Source organism: Saccoglossus kowalevskii, chromosome 14, assembly GCF_978046115.1.
Source record: "Saccoglossus kowalevskii chromosome 14, keSacKowa6.1, whole genome shotgun sequence".
NCBI lineage: Eukaryota > Metazoa > Hemichordata > Enteropneusta > Harrimaniidae > Saccoglossus > Saccoglossus kowalevskii.
Genome location: NC_140654.1, coordinates 8,576,882 through 8,597,449, shown reverse-complemented (window position 1 = coordinate 8,597,449; position 20,568 = coordinate 8,576,882). Strand labels below are relative to the sequence as shown.

The 20,568-nt window shown below is 34.3% G+C and overlaps 1 protein-coding gene and 1 long non-coding RNA gene across 2 annotated transcripts; one reads left to right on the top strand and one right to left on the bottom strand.

The window, feature by feature from the left end:
* The first annotated feature begins 1,145 nt into the window (after positions 1 to 1,145).
* Positions 1,146 to 4,126, top strand: LOC144359166 (uncharacterized). Its single transcript, XR_013421951.2, has 2 exons — positions 1,146 to 1,500; positions 2,544 to 4,126. It is a non-coding gene; the product is annotated as an uncharacterized LOC144359166 (long non-coding RNA).
* Positions 4,127 to 16,919: 12,793 nt separating this feature from the next.
* LOC102802555 (uncharacterized) lies at positions 16,920 to 20,217 on the bottom strand. The gene is made up of 3 exons (XM_006820982.3): positions 20,102 to 20,217; positions 17,875 to 18,181; positions 16,920 to 17,271 (listed from the first exon to the last, which is right to left on the bottom strand). The coding sequence occupies exons 2-3, from the start codon at positions 18,166 to 18,168 to the stop codon at positions 16,975 to 16,977; spliced, it is 591 nt and encodes a 196-aa protein (XP_006821045.1). The 5' UTR covers positions 18,169 to 18,181; positions 20,102 to 20,217; the 3' UTR covers positions 16,920 to 16,974.
* Between the last annotated feature and the right edge of the window lie 351 nt (positions 20,218 to 20,568).

The window sequence follows — 20,568 nt, the reverse complement described above, 5'->3', positions numbered from 1 at the left end:
AACTACAAATACTCCATTTGTTTGACTTCATTGAGAAATAAAATCGATTTTGTAGGATGGAAACCCCCCACCCCCAAACTAAAGCAAAAAAGTTTTTTTATCCGACATCGATCTTTTGACTTCGTCCTTAAGCATAGTGAGGTTTATGAAGTTTTATCCTATCACTAGGGTAAACAAGGATTCTATTGTATCAGTAACTAGATGACAATACTTTGTAACAGTAATTTCACGACACGAACCACAAACCACGAACTTAGATCTTGTCTTTAAAATGGACATATACGTATCACAGTTTGCTTTATATAAAAATACCCAGCTTTTTGCAGTTATGATTTTAGCAGTAGCCATAAAAAGGAATAAATTAGTGTTATAAGTAGCAGTATTGCCCATTTAAATCAATCTGAATAAAATCTAATTACAATCTTTTTATTTTAAAATTGTATTTATCTTGTAATCTGTTTATGGGGTAAATAACAACAACACACTGTTCACTACTGCGCGATAACGGGACAAGGACGGGAAAGCGTGGAATAATAGACGCAGTCGAGCCCATTATATAGCATCCCAATTTTTAGCGACTTCAGTTTTTAGACAGTGACCATTTGATTTGAGTTGCCTCATAAACATATATGGCGGGTGTCACGTGGAGGCAGGGGCAGAATGACATCACTTCATGTAAAACCCGAGATCCACATTTTCTCTTATATTACTTATTTGGCTATGTTGTGTAATGTACTGGTCAGTTAATTGTTTTTGCTGGCAGACTTATTTTTAAACGATCTATGATTGGATGTTTGTTTTTTTTTGTACTTTTTAAATAGGCAGTTATGATTTTATGCAGTCATCATGGAAATATTTTTCTTATGACCCACAATAGTTTTTTTTTTTATTTTCACAAAATCATCCACTCTACCCAAAGTGTTCCTATATCGATACCTTAATACCACCAACATATACATTCGAGATCTGGTACACCTTGTTTTATTTAGATCGATATAAGAGATTAACGGCGTGAAATCAATGCTAGAGTACACACCCATTCACTAATGGTGTACTATTATTATCTATCTCTATGACTGCGACTATTCTTAGAATGGGAATTTCCGGTTATAACCACTGTTTTAGAAGTGACGCTATTTCAGGTCAGTTTCGATTGGACGGTGCAATAGCACAGAGTGGGTACAGTTAGTTAGTTATGCCTATCATCCCTCTTGGGACATAGACCACCAACAAGAATCCTCCAACCAGACCGGTCCCGTGCCAGTTTTTTCACTTCTTCCCAAGTATAGCTCAGCTACCGGACATCAGCCTCTAGGTCCCGTCGCCTGGTGCTTCTTGGACGGCCCTGTTTTCTTTTTCCCAGTGGGTTCCATTTCAGTGCTGCCCTTGTGATACTAGTCCAAAACATCACAAGGTGGGTACAGAATATACATATATTCGATGCTGAGTGTTACTGAAGAAAAGAGGAATACCTTAACATATAGAGATTGAAGGTGCTTGGTAAGTTTATTTGAATATTGAAGATAGCTGCATTGAATTCTCGTATAACCGCAGTGTATATTTCATTCAAAGTATTATTTGTAGTAGAATCCAAAGTAAACAGTAACAACTTCATGCGAGTTACCGAAAACGCAATGAGTCATGGCATTTGTTTTAATATTGGCGATCTCGTGGGATCGTTAGTTTTGAAGTTTAACATACACCGGCTCAGAGTTCTACTGGAGGACTGTCAGTATTTTGACCAAAACCAAAGATGGCTGCAACCTCCGTATCCCTAAAACTCGCATGTAAAAACGTTTCATGAATTGCCATAATTACTCTAATTAATTAATAAATAAATCTGACTCTTGAATAATTATGACCCTTTGAGAAAAGCCTTGTCGAATCTATAGACTGTACTAGATACTGGTACGGTGCCATGTAATCCCAACACAGGGGATGATCACATGACGTAATTTCGTTAACATAAGTGGTTCACATGCGGGACCCGACCATCGAGTATACATCTGGGTTAGAGGTCAAGTAAACATCAGTTATTCGCCTAGTTACAAACTGGGGTTGCAAACGTACTTTGCACCCGGGCTTCACGCGCATGCAGACGATAATGATGGCATACTGGGATGCAACTTCAATGATTTAATACATATGCAAATAAGCGCAGTAAAATTTGATCTGAACGACGCAAATATCGACAGAATTTCTGCCCATATGTTTTTTTGCACTAACATAGCTAACACTCTTAACAATTTTGTCTCACTTATGATATCAAGAAATTCATAACAATTTAAACCAGTTGGTTAATTATGCCCTGCAAAATCGTCTGAAACGTAACCATGACCTTTTGCTTTTTGTAATAAACGAACAAAATCCTGATTTAGACGGTGTATCACAAACAACGGAGCTATGCCAACCGAACGAGGTTGTTTGTTTATATGTCCATACCTCGGATTGAATACTGTAGATCAGATTGGTTTCAAAGTATGCATCATAAACAGTAAAGTGAGATCAGCATGATTGTTTACAATATGTTTTTCTTTCTGTAGAATTTTGACCAATGGCAGGGGCACCACAAGGCAATGCTGATGAGATCACCATTTGTCGCGAAGTACTAATTGAAATTTTTGATGATTTTGATGATGGGAACACCAAACGTATGTGCGCATACCTTGAAGGAATGGGTGTGAAAAAGAAACAGCTGAAAAACAACGACAGTGAAGATCTTGCCAATGTCTGTGTTCAAAATTTCCAACCACCATCGAAATGTAAAGAAATAGTCGCTTCTTTACTTGAGAAGATTAGAAGAAACGATCTTGTACAAAAACATAATACGTTCTTCGATAGCAGTACATAAGCAAACAGCCCATGACTGGCATAATTAAAGGGCGGTAGTCGTCGCGCCACGCATGCGCAAGATATAAGGGTCTCATATAAACAAAGATAGCGACTTTGACTTGCGCAGATCAACGAGTACAAACTGAGACGTTACCAAGCTTTAATTAGGTATTTTATTAGGTGTTTAGAAGGTATTGAAGGAATCACGATGGGTAATTAAAGCTAATTGCGTACAGCACGAACCTCATACTTGTGATTCCATTAGAAGAGCGCATTGGATTGTGGGTAAATCAATGTTTATCAGCAAAAATATCGCACATACGCACCGCGACGACTACTGCCTATTAATTTAAGTATAAATATGAAGTAACGATGTTGTCCTTGAGAAACATACATTTGTCATTAAACATATACTTGATTTATATACTGTATTTTACATTGAAATATTCCAGTTATCAGTTATGTTCAAGTTATCTGGGTACTGAAATCCGTTTATTACTCACACCAATTACACCAAATGGTCGTTTTATTTGAATAAATATGCATGGTTTGAATTAAATAATTGCAGAAAAATTCAACATTCCTTATTCGTAAATGTCCATCGAGATCTTGTAGGGAGCGAGACAACCACGTGACTTGTTGTTTCCCCAACGAGTTTTCCATTCTTCAATAATTTCATCGCGTTCAACGTCCCCATATAATAAGAGGAACATCGAAAACGTTTGAAATGATTTGTTGAGTGGCTATTTGTCAGGCAAGTGGTTTTGTAACAAAAGTGACATGTCCATCCACTAAAGAGGGGGAAGCGTCGGGAGGCAATGGAGTAATTACGTGTAACACGAACTTTAGTCAAGTGACTATTGACGTCACCACTAGGCATTTCACCTGCTTAAACCCCCTCCCCTCTATACATGATTGTCGTAGTGGAATGACACAGCAACCTATAAAAACAATATATGTGAATCCCACTGGGACAGAACGGGAGATATAGATACTAGTATATATATATAGACACAACAACTGAAACTAACAATCAATGTTGAATCTGCATGACCACCATTCTAGTACAGTGATTGAACCGGTAGTTGTATATTTGGAATAAGAAATGACCATATTCCGTTCATAATGGCATTTCCCCGAGTCAGCAAGGGAGGACGAATAAATCTCTCCAAATATTATGGCTTATCTATGGCATCAATGATCTTAACAGAGTAAGGTTATACCTATAAAACGTAGATGAACATGACCTGTGTGTATATTATAATGAATAAAATATATTTATTCATATTTAAAATTATTGTACGTCTTTATTCACTGTCATCACTACAGTATTTAATATACGCATAATGAAAGGTAGCTATGGCGATGCTGGTGTGAACTTCAGACAACACCCTCATAAATACAATAGTCCATGCTCTATGTTATATAGCCAACCAAATAAATCACAGCCATATAACTGTAGTGATAATCACAAAACACTGTAACTACTATGTAATATATTACATATTGTATACTCAAACTAGATATTAGTTTATCATTGATCTGCTTAGTCGTACTAAGGTCATTTGTAAACTTTGCACACCGTAAATAACTGTGATAAGGTGATATCAGACATTTGCCCCAGATTTCAACGAATTATAAATACAGAACTGAATAAAACATGCACTTAGATTCAAGATATAAAACAAAAAATTCAAATAGCTTTATGAAAGATTATTTATTAGGTTTGATGTACTGAGAAAATGAACACTAACTCCACATCCAATAAGGATGTAAACTTAGACCATAAAACTTATTTTATTTCATGGTTATTTTAAGTGAATATTCTTCTTTAGTAAAGACACAAAGCATGGGGTTTGTTGCCGCTTCATTGCGAACTTAGATGTTCTGACTTCCTGATCAACCTCAGAGATAACGTCCTTTAGAATTTCCATCACTGTCTGCTGTGTGTGATTTTTGTCAAGACGTTCCACTAACTTCTTTATGTAAATATTCTCTCTTGTCTCTGGGTGCCTCCATATCATCTGCCCACATGATGCAGCATACGAAAACAAGAAATCGGACCAGACATCAACATCTGGAGGAAATATTGGTGGAGATGATTCTGGGGTTGCTGTCAGGAAAAAAAGCTTTGGCTTACCATCTAACTGAGGACTCTTTGATGTCATTAAATATTCTGCCAACTCGGCGACAGTCAAAGGTTTTCCATCACACCCATATATTTTACCAGGTCCATAATGCGACAATACACAAACAATAATGCTGTCGTGATCAGAATGATCTTGATGACTAAGGTCCAGTAATACTTTATGTATTGCATCTGCGTTCAAATCAGTGTGAAGTTGAACCTTAAACTTCAACTTGACCAGTATACATCTCAAGTTTTCTGAAAAAAAAGTAGATATGTCACTTCATGACTTGAATTTATTTTGAAATCACTTCTGATTATGTGTTAGAATTAATTTGAAGATCAGGAACAATGTTGGGCACAAATCTGATGTCAGTATCTTCTAGAATGTATCACATTTACACTTTTGCTGAGTGAGGAATAACGATTGCGGCGGTGGCTCTGCTTTTAGAAAACATTAGACTGAAACTGTAACACGGACAGAAATTATCAAACAACTCCAAGAAATGAATCACTATATTGTATTCAATACCACACTTTCTAATGAGAAAATTATATCAGATTATTTGATTTAAAAGTTCAATTTAAACACACTCCACATGATATTTATATGTCATATAAAAGGTGATAATCAATACTCGTCACCTGCGCATGCCTCAGATGGCCATAGAGTGTCAATGTTTACCAACAAGTGTCTACCCACGAGCCTTTGCGTTTTTAGCGTGTGTTGTTATCATCGTTCGGGACTCGATTCCCGTGCGTGCACAGATGACGACCCTCCCGCTTTAAGTGTATGCTTATATTTTTTTTACGAATAAAAACAAGGTTACAAGACTCCGCCAATTGTAATATCTTCTGTTCTCTGCATGCACTCCCAGGGAAGTGTTTATAAAGTTCTGAACTTTTTACAATTTGACATTTGCCTATATTAACACATAAGGAATTCCGTACATTCCTGGCTTGTCTCAGTGTGGAGCATGTAGGTCATATGACAATTTTAGTTTACATAGCTTACTATCTTTAGAGCTAGATAAGCAAATTTACCCGAGAAACATATAATTACGAATACTGTAAATACATTAATTATTCACTGGGTTTTAATTTCACTATGAAATAAAATAAAAAATTCTCTAAATTCAATTTATGTGAGCAAAAAAATTTCATGTAAAACAATAAAACTCATTGTTTTGGTGGCTCGTTTATGAAATAAATTAAAATGCTCAAAAGGGTGAAATTAAATGCTAGTGAAAATAAATGTTTGTACACAGTATGACTTGTCTGTGAAGCAAATAATTGCAGCTCTATACAGAACACCTCTGAGGCATAGACCTCAGTTACCTGACATTTAATAAATTAGGAGACCAATCATGATGGATGTGACTAGCCGAGACGTCAGTGGTTCATGATGAGCAGTTCTCTAATTTTTTAACAGTGATCTGTCATGTGATCTTAGCACCCTTGTGTTGCTTTGTATGACATTAAACACTCCTAAAGCTACAAGGTGAAATATTGTATCTTATGACATCTAATTTGCATATTTAGGTGAGTACATGTTCATCAAATATCAGCCAGGTAAATTATTCACTAGATACAATGATTTGCAAACCCCTTGCAACTTTGTTCTCATTCAATCATTCATTGTTATACAAAAATGAAAATGTACATCACATCCCTCAGAATGAGATTATGTTAATCATGTATTGATGAATGATCTGAAGAGATGCGTGTTACCTAGCAACCCTGTAGTATGAAGCATCCCTGTTGCATGGGAATCATGTTGTGCAAAGTTACCCTTGGTATAAAGTGACTTGGAGGTATCTGCTATTCGTGGTAGTCAAGTAAGAACATGCCTATCAACATGTGATTTATCTCCTAAACTGTTTGAGTTCAGGAGTTTATAGCACAGCCATTAAAATCACCTGAAGATAAAGCTGTGCCAAAACACCAGTGATATTGTGACAAACTTATACAGAAGTAGTCATAACTTCCTAATAACAATATCTGAATCAACCTCACGAGCAATATCATAATGGGGCTTAACAAAAATATCAGAATAGGAGTTTGTAGCAATGTCTGAATGAGGCCTGATAGCAATATCTGAATGAACCTGGGGCCACTATATCCAAATTATTCTTGGTAGGAATATCTGAATGGACCTCAGTAGCAATACCTGAATCAACCTCGCAAGCAATATCAAAGGCTGTATGTACAAAGGATCCACCAACTTCAGAGCTTCTGAATCTTCCTTATGAAACTCGCGTACATGTTTATTGAGATACGCTCGTGTCGTACAAGGAATTTTACATAATGGGCAATTTAGCATGTTTGTGCAATCTATTTGCACAGTGTGTCTTCTTTGGATGCTTACGCCGACAGTGAAAATATAGAGCAACATTTGAAACAAGCTTTTCATCACAAACCTTGCAAACAAAATTTGTGTCGTTTCTGTTGGACATCATGTGTTGTTTCAATGTATGAATGCTATCAAAGGTTTCTTTCGAAACATTACATTAGTCAAACGCCCTAGTAGAGTTTTGTTTACTTCTATGTAATTTTCTTACATTTAATTTAAAGTCCAGTAAATTGTTGCATGGACACTTGCAAAATGGACAGTGGAACTCATTGACTCCATTATTTGCAACATCATTCAAATGATCCAACTCTTTCTCATCTAGTTCAGAAGATTACTAGCAAGCATAGCATTCACACTTGTACTATTTTCATCATCCAGGGCAGCTGAACTAGTTCCTGCCTCCTTATCTGTGACTGTGGTACTATTTTAATAATTCCTGTCACTTGAATGCTCTTCTTTTAAATAACCTTTCAGTTTACTCAGGTCAGCACAAGTTTCTTCACACAATGGGCAACTGAACATATCACTGAACTCTGAATCACTTTCTTCCTCACAATCATTGCTTGATTCTGACATTAGTTCATCATTACTGTATTCCAATGAATCTTCTTTTTGTCTTTCACACATTTTTTTTGGCTTCCTTGGTGGTTTGCTGATCATTTCAGGTTTCACTTCCCCATGTTTTGTCTGTCAGTGCCTATAGAGGTTTGAACTTGTACCGAATAACTGCCCAAATAGGTTACAAGAGTGCCGTTTTAGGCCAGTACCACTATACAGTGTTTTTAATTATTATTCTGTTTTGTTCTTCTGTGAGTGTACATGTAGTTGTATTTATCTTTACATCAAAATGTGTGTCTCATTTTTGACTTCTCGGGTGAGTCAATGTCATTCCTATTTAAAGATACATCACCATGATCATTTAAATGATTAACAACAGCACTGTATTGATTCAAAGCCTCAGAAAATGTTTCTTTTTGTGACTTTACAATTTCCTGGGAATCCTTTCCGTTTTTCTTAGAAGTCAGTTTTGCAGACACTATTTTCTGTGCGGTATTTTGAATTACCTCCAATGCAACAGTTTGTACAGACAAACTTCTAATTGAATCATTATCAATTTCTTTCTCATCAGATGTTATCATACTTCTACCAACCATTTCAGGGGTTGCTTTACCATGCTTACTGTGACAGTGTCTATAAAGGTTTGAACCAACAGTAAATTGGTCTCCACATACATTACATGTGAATGGTTTCTCATTAGTATGTATTCTCAAAAGACATGTGCTTTTTCAGACAGTCAGGAGAAAAACTTTTACTATTAAAGTTTTTTTGTCGTTTTACTGTTTGAGGAGACCAATCACAATCTTGACTATCATCACCATATGGTTTTCCATCTTTAACTTCACTGTCATCAGAATCCTTATTTATGTTAACTTCCTTTGCAGTTGAACACTTAGACTCAGATTCTGTGTTTCTTGTCTCAGTAGGACTAGACAGTTTGGTTACAGCAATTCCTTCATTGCCAATGGCTGAATCGCATCAACTCCACCTGCCTTCTTCAATACTTCCACAGTACATTTCTGTGGAGATGAAACCTTCTGTGAAGTATTTTCTGAGTTTGCTGCATTTGCAGGTACTTTTCTGGATCTCTTCATGAAAGTCATACATACAACACGCAGAGTTTCCACCTCAAACATTTCAGCAATGTTTACCAAATTATTGGCATTTTCATCATTTACTTTTATCGACCAGTATATACATACTCTACAAATTGTTCTAATGATTTAATAGCCATATTGTCAATTTGGAATGTACCTGCATTTGAGTTGGCCTCATCCATGTATAAAGTTCGCTTAGCAAATTCACTGACAGCAGTGAATACAACTCGATGACAGGAAACTTCTTGCTCCCCATTACTTAGTTGTAAATCAGTTCAAACATTGTTTTCCCTCATATAGTTCAGTTTGTCTAGAATGACGGAAAAATGATTAGAATTCTTCAAAACCTCAAAAGCTCTTCAGAACTCTTCACTGACAGTGCTTGTGACACTTATCATTATGTTCAATGGTAGAGTACAGACGACTCAAATCTGGAATGTAGGAGCAAATACAAATGTTCCATAAAAGCAAGCAAGTTTTATGCATCTTCTGGCCAGGTTCTACTGAACTGCAGTCGTGCAAAAGCCCTGACTACAAAAATATGCTCTATAAACAGTGTACACTGACAAAATATGTTTCCTATACATGTACACATAGAATGAATAATTAAAATACAACTAATACAGGATTTGTAAACCAGCCAGTGAGCACGTACCTCACTAAAACTAGTATGTTAGTTCTGATTGGTTTTTGATTCTACAAGACTTAAAAGGTGATTTGCGTAGCTTATAGGTAGTTGGTCAGATATGGTTAGTGGTGTGTACTCCAGGAGTTTGCCAGACATGAACTGAATGTGTTAATTAATTGCTAACTATTTGATCAATTTAAAACTAAAATAGGGACACACCCAGCAATATATTAGTACATTTATGTTGTATCTAATTAAATGGCAGACCATTATAAATTATGATAATTCAATAATTATATAAACTGCATCAGTCATTTAAATACACAAACATTTGAGAAAATAGTTATTAAGAAAAGCAAAACATGGAGGAAATGGTTAATTTATAAACAAATTAACTAATTAAAATTGTTATTATACAGCAAATAGGCTATCAAAGAAAGCTAAGAAAGAACTCCTTTGTGCTGAGAGTATTGGAGACACATTAAACGCGGTAGTCATTGCGCAGCGCGTGTTCGAATTTCATGTAAATAAACAATGTATTTTACACGCGTTGTATACATTGCTATGAGTCCAATATCGAACCGCCACTACCGCCCTTTAAATAATTGATTCAAAATTACTTGTACTTGAAATGTTGACGAAAAAGTTGAAAACTAATTGTGCAGATCAGTTAATATGAACAGATTTGAGTGTAAAAATAATTATAATATCTGTGCAATTCAACAGACCATCTATGTACCAATTTAACTGAAATGTGATTAGAACCATAATATCATGAATTATTATGCTAATTAGGGAAAAATATGAACAGGTTTTAACCCAAAACTAATCATGTTTTTACATTGTCCAAGAGCATCTATGTACCAAGTTTTATTGAAATGAAATAATTGGTACTTTAGATTTTTGAAAGCTTAAATTTGGTTTAATTATGCAAATTAGATTTTAACCAAAAATAATTAGGTCTGTCTATTCTCCTTGAGCATCTGTGTACCAAGTTTCATTGAAATGTGATGATTAGCACTTGAGATATCAGTGTGAAAGTTTAAAATTGGTTAATTATGCAAATTAGGTGATCAGTATTCATAAATATTTACCGAAAGCTAATTGGGTCTTTACATAGTCTTCGATTCATTGAAATGTGATGATTAGTATTTGATTAGGTGACTAATATGCCCGAATATTAGCTCAGGTCTGTGCTTGTCCTATGACATCTATGAAGCAAGTTTCATTGAAATGTGATAATTAGTACTTGAGAAAAGCCAGAAATTGAATAATCATTATGCAAATTAGGTGATTAATATTCATGGTTTTTACCCAAAAGTAATCAAATCTGCACATTAGTTCAGAGCATCTATGTACTAAGTTTCATCAAAATCCAATCAGTGATTCTTCAGATATCAGTGGAGCAGACGGACACATACACACACACATAAACATACATACAGACAGGCTAACTGCAATGACACCTATTGTGTGCTTGAGTCAAAAATAAATGGGGGATACAAACACTGTAATATGAACTCAAATAATATAATAGAATGATAGAATAGAATATAATAATTGGTACAGTAGCTCTCTTTTTGAAGTGTGTTTGGTTTGTGTTTCGCATAAATTTCACAGTCTTTCTGTTCTGTTATTACTCATGATGAATCCAATGTTGTAATACTGAAGTAATCCACATTTTTTTTATTGGAAGCCGGTAGCTGCTGAAACACCAAAGACACCATGGCAGAAATTGTGTTGCATACAATCAAAAGTATTCCACAACAAAAATAATGAATAATAAAGTGTGTCCTTGTCATTTTTTCACATACCCTAATAATTTTTACACCGTAAATTCGAATGGTATGTAAATAATATTGTAATAAAATGTGCATATTTTTTGTGAACATTTTTGTACATCGTAAAGTGAAAATCAATAACCACACATCTCATTTTGCAATTTAATTTTCCTTGAAAGACATAATATTCTCCCTAATCCGACATGTGCTAAACGAATATATTTTTGTTAGAGCAAAATGTGGTCCTTGAGTATACACACAACCTTTTACCTTCACCAGTTGTACATATTGAGGCCCCTGGGCTTATGACCAGGGATATATTGTTGTGGCCATATTTGAGAAAAACTCACAAAATTCTGCCAGACTTTAAAGAAGATTTAACAGAAATTCAAAACTTTGCAAAACATGATTTTGACACTGATATCTTCCTAATACGGAAGAAAAAATTAAACTGTATATTAAGTAAAAATATACTCAACAACAACATTTCTTTTATTTTGCCTTGGCTGTAAATCAGCAGACTAGACTATGATCTGGGTCCAAAGCCCATTACACTGTCTACACAATCTCGCTACTAAAATTGTATGATTTTGGAACAAAATAAATTCATTGATCCCAAAACATAGAAATTTTTATTTTTACGCCCAAAGAGGAGAAATAAAAATGAATGACGTGTTAATTTTATTGGAGGGTAAGTCTCATAATTTGTTTTTTCTAAATAAGCAGTGATAAAAGATTCAGAAAAATTTAATATAATAATTTTGTTAATGTACATAGGTCTTTTATTTGTACTATAAGGCCTAATATAATAATGAATGACAGACATTGTCATAAAAGGATGAGTTATTGGTTCTATGTGAGATAATATAATGTGTGCGTTGCAGGTATACACTATTAAACTTAGTGTGATATCGCCTGTTTTGACCCTTTTTTATGACTGGTGCAGTGACTGGCGTGTTGCCAGCAACATGAACCCAGGTATTGCCCAACCTTTGATAATGCACACAAAACAAAATTGAGAGAATAATAAAACACAGTTTAAAGTTAATACAGGCTTTATGTTTTTTTAAGTTTGCAATAATATGCTTTCATTTTTATGTCACAACACCTGACAATTTTTCATTACCGATTTTACCGTAGTGTCAAAATGTTATACAGTACTCAAATCTATCATGGCATGCACTAAAAGCTGTCCTCTGTTCTGCCCATAGTAAATTACACAAATATTTAATTTGAAAAAATGGCCTGCAAAATACAAAGTTGTATTTTTCGTGGGGTGGGCGCTTAGTAAGCACCTCCCATAAAAAATTGACAAAAGACAATTTTTGTTCACCACCATTTGTCTGATTAGTTGGAAAAGTATGTCATTGTTTGTGTAATTAAAATTGCAAAATAAGTTGCATTGTCATTTATTACAATATTAGTTATGTAACATCAGATTTTAAGGTGTGAAATTATTAGGGTCTGTGGGAAAATGAGCATTTATCTTTATTGAATACTTTTGATTATACTCAAAATCTCAAAGGAAAGCAATTTCTGTCAGGATGTTTCCTTGCATGATTTGACCCGCAACAATGCCCTTTGACCTAATGGGGGTTGTGTCTTTTATTAACCAATCAGAATGCAGTGTATCAACGCAATTCTACCAATCCAAAGGCATTATAGCAATGCATTGTGCAAGTGAAATATCGATGTCAAAGTACTATTTGTTAAAAGTGATTTCAGCAAAAAAACAGCACGATTTTTTTCTTAAAAAGTGATAATTAGCAATTTTTGTAAGATAAACTGAAAAACAGAGTACATATGTACCAAGATTCACTGAATTAGGATAAGTACTGTCACAGACCATCTGTATGTAAGAAGTTTCATCAAAATGTGATTAGAACCAAAAATTTATATGATACAATTTTAATCCAAAACTGAGCGGGTCTGTGCATTGTTCTGGAACATCAATGTGCCAGGTTTCATTGAAATGGGATAATTAGTACTTACGATATCAGTGTAAAAGCCAAAAACTAACTAATTATGCAAATTAGTTGATTAATACTTGATTTAATAGTTGATTTTTACTTAAAATTAATCAGGTCGTTGTCGTTGATTGTTCTAGAGCATCTATGTACCAAGTTTCATTGAAAAGTAATCATATAATAGTACTTGAAATATCAAAAGCTAAAAATTGATTAATTATACAAATTAGGTTATTAATATTTCACATATCTGTGCATCGTCCTATGTTTCTATGTAAGTTTTATTGAAATGTGATGATTACTACCTGAGAAATCAGTGGAAAAGCTGAAAATTGACTAATCATTATGCAAATTAGATTAATTATATGCATGAATTTTTACCCAAAACTAATCACATCTGTGCATTAGTCCATAGCATTGATGTACCAAGTTTCATCAAAATCTAATGAATGGCTCTTCAGATATCAGTGGAACAGTCAAGGAACAGGTAAAAATTAGCTAATTATCATGCAAATCAGGTAATTAATATGCATGGATTTCAACCAGAACCTAATCAATCTTATTGTACTTTATTACTAACATTTTATTGCTGTCAGCCACGGTAATAGAAACTATTTCTAAAAATGCAATAAATTCATTATTATTAATATGTATTAAATCGTTCAGTTTTCCAAACTAATTTGAATGATGGATGGCAGGAAGAGTATAATTACATCATATAATGATTTTTCATACACTAGTTAGGCCTGGGGGTCACTTAATGCAAATCATATTATGGGGATGTGTCGCCTTTTGGGGTCGAAATTTTTACCTGTATGGTCTAGAATGCGGTATATAGATTTGCTTGCCTTTAGGTCCAATATCAGGTTTTGCTGTCTAGGATGGGGCCGAGGGTAGGGTCTGTGTTTTTTAATTTCCATGTATTTATCCAAGGTTTAGTACTTTTATTGATGAATCCGTGTGATTTAAGAGATTCAACCTATAACTGAATAAATTCAGTGACAATTTGGTCTCTGATGGGATACATAAAATCACTATTTGGTCTATAATGGGGTATGGTTTTGGAGGTGAAAATGGTCTACGATGGGGTCTGGGGTTTTACTTCCCGGCTACACAGCACTACCAAACTGACAGGCCAGTGAGCCAGCCCAAGCCCCCCCCCCCCCCCGATTTCTCGGACATGACTTATTTCGGCCAGCTTAAATATTTAGGTTCGTGTTCACACATAAAATTTAGTCCGGTATATGAATATATTATCCTACATGTATCCCCCCGATAAAATGACTTGGATCAGAACGGATTCTCCCAAACCACATCAAGCCACATCGGCATGTAATGCTCATGATGGAATGAAGCCAGGGGACTGTGAATCAACCAAATTAGTGTCTATATTCATTGTATGAATACAGAGCTTCGACGTAGCAAACATACAAGTACTCGGCGTTAGTATAGCAATATCGTGTAATATGGTACACAGTTTCGGGCACAGTGACATGTGTACTTACATCTGAAACGTTCAGTCTTGATTACAATATTAGATTGGTTTGAAACTGATCTTGCTGCTGTTCTTCGACATATTCTGGTTATTACAGTTGATTGTTTAGATACTCACAACAACTGCAATAAGTGAAGAACCCAATCTGGCCGCCTTGTCGCTCGCTTGTGGGTCAAAGTTCACGAACAGGCGTTGAGAAGTGGAAACTAATTTAGGGATATCCAATTTGAAAACTGGGGCTGTAGAAATTTGAAGAAAAAGAAAGTTTTGAGCCAGAATTCTCCTTTGCTGTAATATAGGCTATCATCTAATGTGTATATTTTAGTAAGGTTTTTCTTATAATTTTGAAATTATTGAGATTTTTGAAATCCGGACACAGCCTAAACTGTTGATAATAGTATAGAGAAGATGTGGTTTGTGTAAATATATGTCTATTATGAGTAAACACTTTTAAATCCAAACAATTTTGATCTGAATTTATCATATATTGAGACAAAATAAAAAAAAATCCTGAAATATACGTACATTATAACTAAGGGGCGAACCATTTGATATCCTGCGGGCAAGGAAGATTTTGTGAAAAAACAATCTATATGCATGTAAAAATTAAAGACAAGGTCTGCTGAAAAAAAATCCATATCAGATAGGGGAAAAAAAGTAGTCTTCATTTCAAGCTTCCTGCCCCCCGGATACCAAATGGTCCGCAAAAATATACACTGTGTGTATATTCAAATACCATTCGTATAAAATACGAATCCGTGCGCTTGGGATTCGGTAATCATTAAAGCGCGGTGGTCGTCGCGCAGCGCGTGTTCGAATTTCATGTAAATCAAGAACGTATTTTCACTTAGGCGTCAACCATTTGAAAGAATAAAGACTTGAAATTAAAATTAAAATGATGCAGGCAAATGTCAGAAAAATAAAAATGCACAGTAAAACACCACGAAAAAAATTGCACACTCTCCCATCCATCCATGATCCCAAACGGTTGACCCCTAATGGTTGTAATTGATATGTACAACTTGTTAATGAAGGATGAAAGTTCATTCGATACTAATTTAATGCTCCTCTCCTGTATAGTTAAACATAGTCCCCGGTATACTTAAATATGTATGACATATATACAGATATATGTAAATAAAGGTATATATGTGTATTTTTTATTCATTTCCTGCATAATAAGAATTCTGAAAAATGACTAAATTGCACTTGACATAATTGGAGAATTATTTGTTTTATTCACAATTGAATAGATGAGTACATTGTTGTAACCATGGTACCTTCATGTTGTAACCATGGTACCTCTTTATATGTAATCAGTAAGAATAACCCTGAGGTTATTGGGTTAAAAATCACAATGATTAGAAACAATCATTAAACAAATAACATTTCTCTGTAATACTGTAATCAAGGAACACAAAATGCATATTTAGAGACACACTAAGACCATGAGCATGAATATAATCGTTACAACAAATATGACTAGAATAAGTGTTTATATGCCCAAATTGCAGTATATTTATCACGACCAAGAAATGAAAAAAACACGAAATAACCTACAGTAATCACTTTTTACTCTATCTTACTCTTTTGGGTTGAACGGGATTTATTTATTTATTAATATGTTTTAGAATAGGTTAAAAAGAAATATTGCTTAATTGCTGTGTTACTATGGGAACTATCAAGCATTTAAACGTAACATTTTTTTTACAATCTGTACGGAGTGTCGGATTCTCTGGTTGCGTAGCTACTATGTGCTTTAGAGGGAGGTCGTTCAATATGCAGTTTTATTTATTTTATATCTAGCAGCTTTAGTTTTGTACTGAACATATGAATTTTTTATTGTGGACATTGTGGACACGTTACAAATGTTTTAATTTTACAAATTACTCCTCAACATGGTTTCCGTTTCTAATTGGTGTCCGTGCGTACTTTTTATACGGTATCAGAGTTACAACATAGCTTGTTAAAGTTAGCAAATGGAAGATTTTAAAACCGACCCCTTCTGTAGCACACAGTAACGTGGCAAACCAGGGAACATTGCATTGAAACAAATATGGTTATTTTATGCTACTAGTAATTTGTTTACGCCGTTATTAAATGGGACACTCTTGGGTGTCTTGTTTATTAATGACTCATTCGAAATCAGCAAAAAAATCTTTGTTTCTTCCAACAATGTCGTTTCTTGGGATTTCCTGTAATATGCGCTTGAATTTCATTACACATTCCGATTCTGTCTTGAATGTCGCAAGCATTCGTTCAGCAAGGTCATCACTGTCAACGTTCTGTAGATTTTTCTTTTTAACGCCATGCTCCCCGAGCAGCGTCTTCAATCTTTTCGTGTCCCGGTCTTCTAGGTCGTCGAGCATATCGATCAACATTTTACGGACATTATAATTACTAGTATTTCCACCCGTCCCTTGTGTTGCCACCTAGCGAAAATAATACAGTGTTTTGTAAATATATTGACAGTGTCAACTGTGTCCAATGCAAGTGGGTTTTCTGGTCGTTTTCCCCCTTGATATTAACAGAGTTGACCATTCTAAAATGTGGAGGAGCAGAACATCTCTGTAAATTTGTATTATTCACCAGGAGGCGGAAAACGTGTAGGTCTTATGTGATAACGGAAATTAACGATAATGAGTATTTAAATATAAACATGAATATATGATATGCGAAAACAATTGAATAAATGATTATAAATATGAAGGCGGCCTTACTTTCGCCAATAACTGCTCCAACACATTGATGTTAGCAAATCTTTATCAAATCATTTAAATGTTTGCAATGTGGACGAGACACGTAATTGTCAGTATTGTTGTTTGATAATGTATATTGACAAATAGATTTTGTTATTAAAATATGATTTATCATAAACTGATCTAAGTATTCAACAATGAAACAATTAAATTGTCTGATACGCATTATTTTGAAACGTACATCCAACCATTATGATAAACCATAATCGAATTTGGTCTGCAGAATGGGGTATAGAATAGCAATATTAGCAAAGATATGCTTCTATCCATATTTACCTCTGACTTTACCTCTGGATTACCAAAGAAGTCTTTATATCTTTCTAGGAGATCTCTTCGTCCACTTCTCCCAAGTAAGTCTGCAACTCTCTCCTTGCATGTCTTGACAGGAGTGATTTTCTCTACCAAAATATTAGCCAGTCTGATTCTAGTAATGCCCTCAAGTTCACCTTTTCCTATATTCTCCTTGATACCACGCAACAACATACAGAATGTTTCCAGTTCGTTAATGTCCAAATCTTTGAACATGTCAAATAAAGTTTCACGACATTTATTGATCTCTTCATCAGCCATTCTTCAAAACGTCCTGAAAAATATCCACAGGCAATACAAAGGTTTTAAAGTGAACGAGTTTTCATTATTTTTCTCAGCTCATTGTGACAGGTGAATGAATATATAGTTGATCCATATCTTCTTTCCTCTATCTAGAATATTTTTCGTAGATCCTACCGTGCTGATTTTTTAACTAGCATTTTTTCAGGATCACCAAAGAAATGAAGTGTTTTCAATAAGAGATTTGTGGTACTTAAACACGGTAAATAACATTTTGATGGGATGGTGATTTATTGAGATGCCAATAAATACCTGAATGATAGATAACGTCTGACCTCTACAATATAACAGGTCAAGCTGTGGTAATTCATGGCTGACTTATTTTGGTTATTGTATTTAAATGAGACGTGTATCCGGTATCCGGTATACACGGACTGTAATTATACTTTATGATAGATATGAACTACAGTGAAAAACATGAAGCTGGGGACGTTATGAATGTTTTAGAGATCAAAATGGGTGACCAACCCAGAAATTGTATTGTAACATCACCGTTAGTTCAAATTAATAATTAATGAGTTAGTTCAAAATTATCCAATCAGCAAGCGCCTCATTTTGAATAAGTGGGCGGTCGCACTTGCTATTTCACAAGTGCGTGCATTATTCGCGTAGACAATTTCTTGATTTTTTACACATTTTTATAAGTACGTTTATTATACACAAGGGAACAGGTTTATGGCCTTTACTGTAGAGTATGGTAGATGTATTACATTAATATACCTATCTACGCTGTTACATGTAGCCTTGCTACATATATCGCGTTAAAAAGAACACAATCGTATAATTTGTGTATTTTGCAACAATAAAGTATTTGGTGAAATTGATAAATCAAACTGAAATTTCAGACAAAACAATTCAAAGCGAATACTGTTATATATAATGCCTTCTTGCTAACGAGTTGTGTTAATTACAGTTTAAGTTTTCTTTGAGACAGTTGGGAAACAAATTATTTGTAATATATATCTTTTATATTACTTTTATAATATTGAATATGGCTCGGTGAATGCATCATCTCAATTTACATGACATAAAAGTTATTATATTATATTATACTGAATTGATTAATGTAACATGCTAATAGTGTTGTTATTGCAGAGACTTGGTTGTGTCATGTATATTAGAACAGTTAAAAATAAAATAAAATAAAATAAAATAAAATAAAATAAAATAAAATAAAATAAAATAAAATAAAATAAAATAAAATAAAATAAAATAAAATAAAATGAAATGAAATGAAATGAAATGAAATAAAATAAAAATGCTTCGCAACATGACAAAATGTCCGCCATTATTGCATTTATAATAGCACAGTTTTCTCATAAAACAGTTTGTTGACCTGTGTCTCCCCGATAAGTTTGGCACACGGGGCGCAACATAATTAAAACAGGGCAAATTTTAGCGTATTTTTACTTTTGATAGAAGTCTTCATTTGCCCCAGTAAATATTACACACTTTAATGACGAAACCAAATGTTATATTTTTATACCATCGTCATAGTAACTAATAAAACTTTGATGAACGGACCTAGTACCACAATTATGCCATAATCGCCATTAAAATTTATCACACGATGGCCGTAGTAAAGTTCAATTTTCATATTAACTGTGTATAACAATTTCGTTGTTGTGTGTTGTACTCTGAATTCTCTTTATCATTTCACATTTTACTTGAATACGGTTTAGTTTATGTTGGAAAAGTGAAATATACCGAAAATGAAACTTTATTGTGCCATAGACTGCGACTCTAAGTGCCCGACAAATGCTTAAATTTGTAACACAAATGGCGTTGCACATTAAAAGGAAGATAAACGACATAGTTTTCCAGCCAATAAAATTTGATGAATCTCTAGAAAAAACGTGCCTTTCTATGTATGTATATTCTATGTAATACCTACTTGTTTGTTCGTAGAACTTTGATTACGTATGTTCTATAGCTGTAGATGTTCCGTCTTGTAGTTTCTCAGGTGGCTGCGTTGGCGTCTGCGAGTGGTGGAGTTGGCTGCAACGAGTGCTGAGACTTTGGTCTTTTTCGTGGAATTTGTAATCATAATTGTTACCCGGAAGAAACGTTTCAAACTTGAATACCTCAGCATTATTATACTATTTCAAGCCCTGACTTGTTCCACAAAATCATGTTTTGAACGTCTATTTATTTTGTCGTTAGGTTTAATTTTTAATAATTTGGCAAAACTTTTGAAAAGGGTGATAGCCAATTTTCAAAATGGCGCGCGTTCTGACCAAAAAAACAAATCAGTATGTTTGCACTAAAAAATAAATAATAAAACAATACGCTTAACTTTAGTTCTATTTCAAAAAATGTGATGAAATATATATTTACAGACAAACGTTAAGGAATACTATA

What these genes read in the sequence shown, in the direction of transcription:
- LOC102802555 (XM_006820982.3), bottom strand. Translation starts at nt 18,168, where the DNA reads ATGGCTGATGAAGAGATCAATAAATGTCGTGAAACTTTATTTGACATG. An exon ending in ATCCAGAGGTAAAGTCAGAG is followed by an intron (nt 17,272 to 17,874) that starts GTAAATATGGAT and finishes TATTTTCGCTAG; the next exon opens with GTGGCAACACAAGGGACGGG.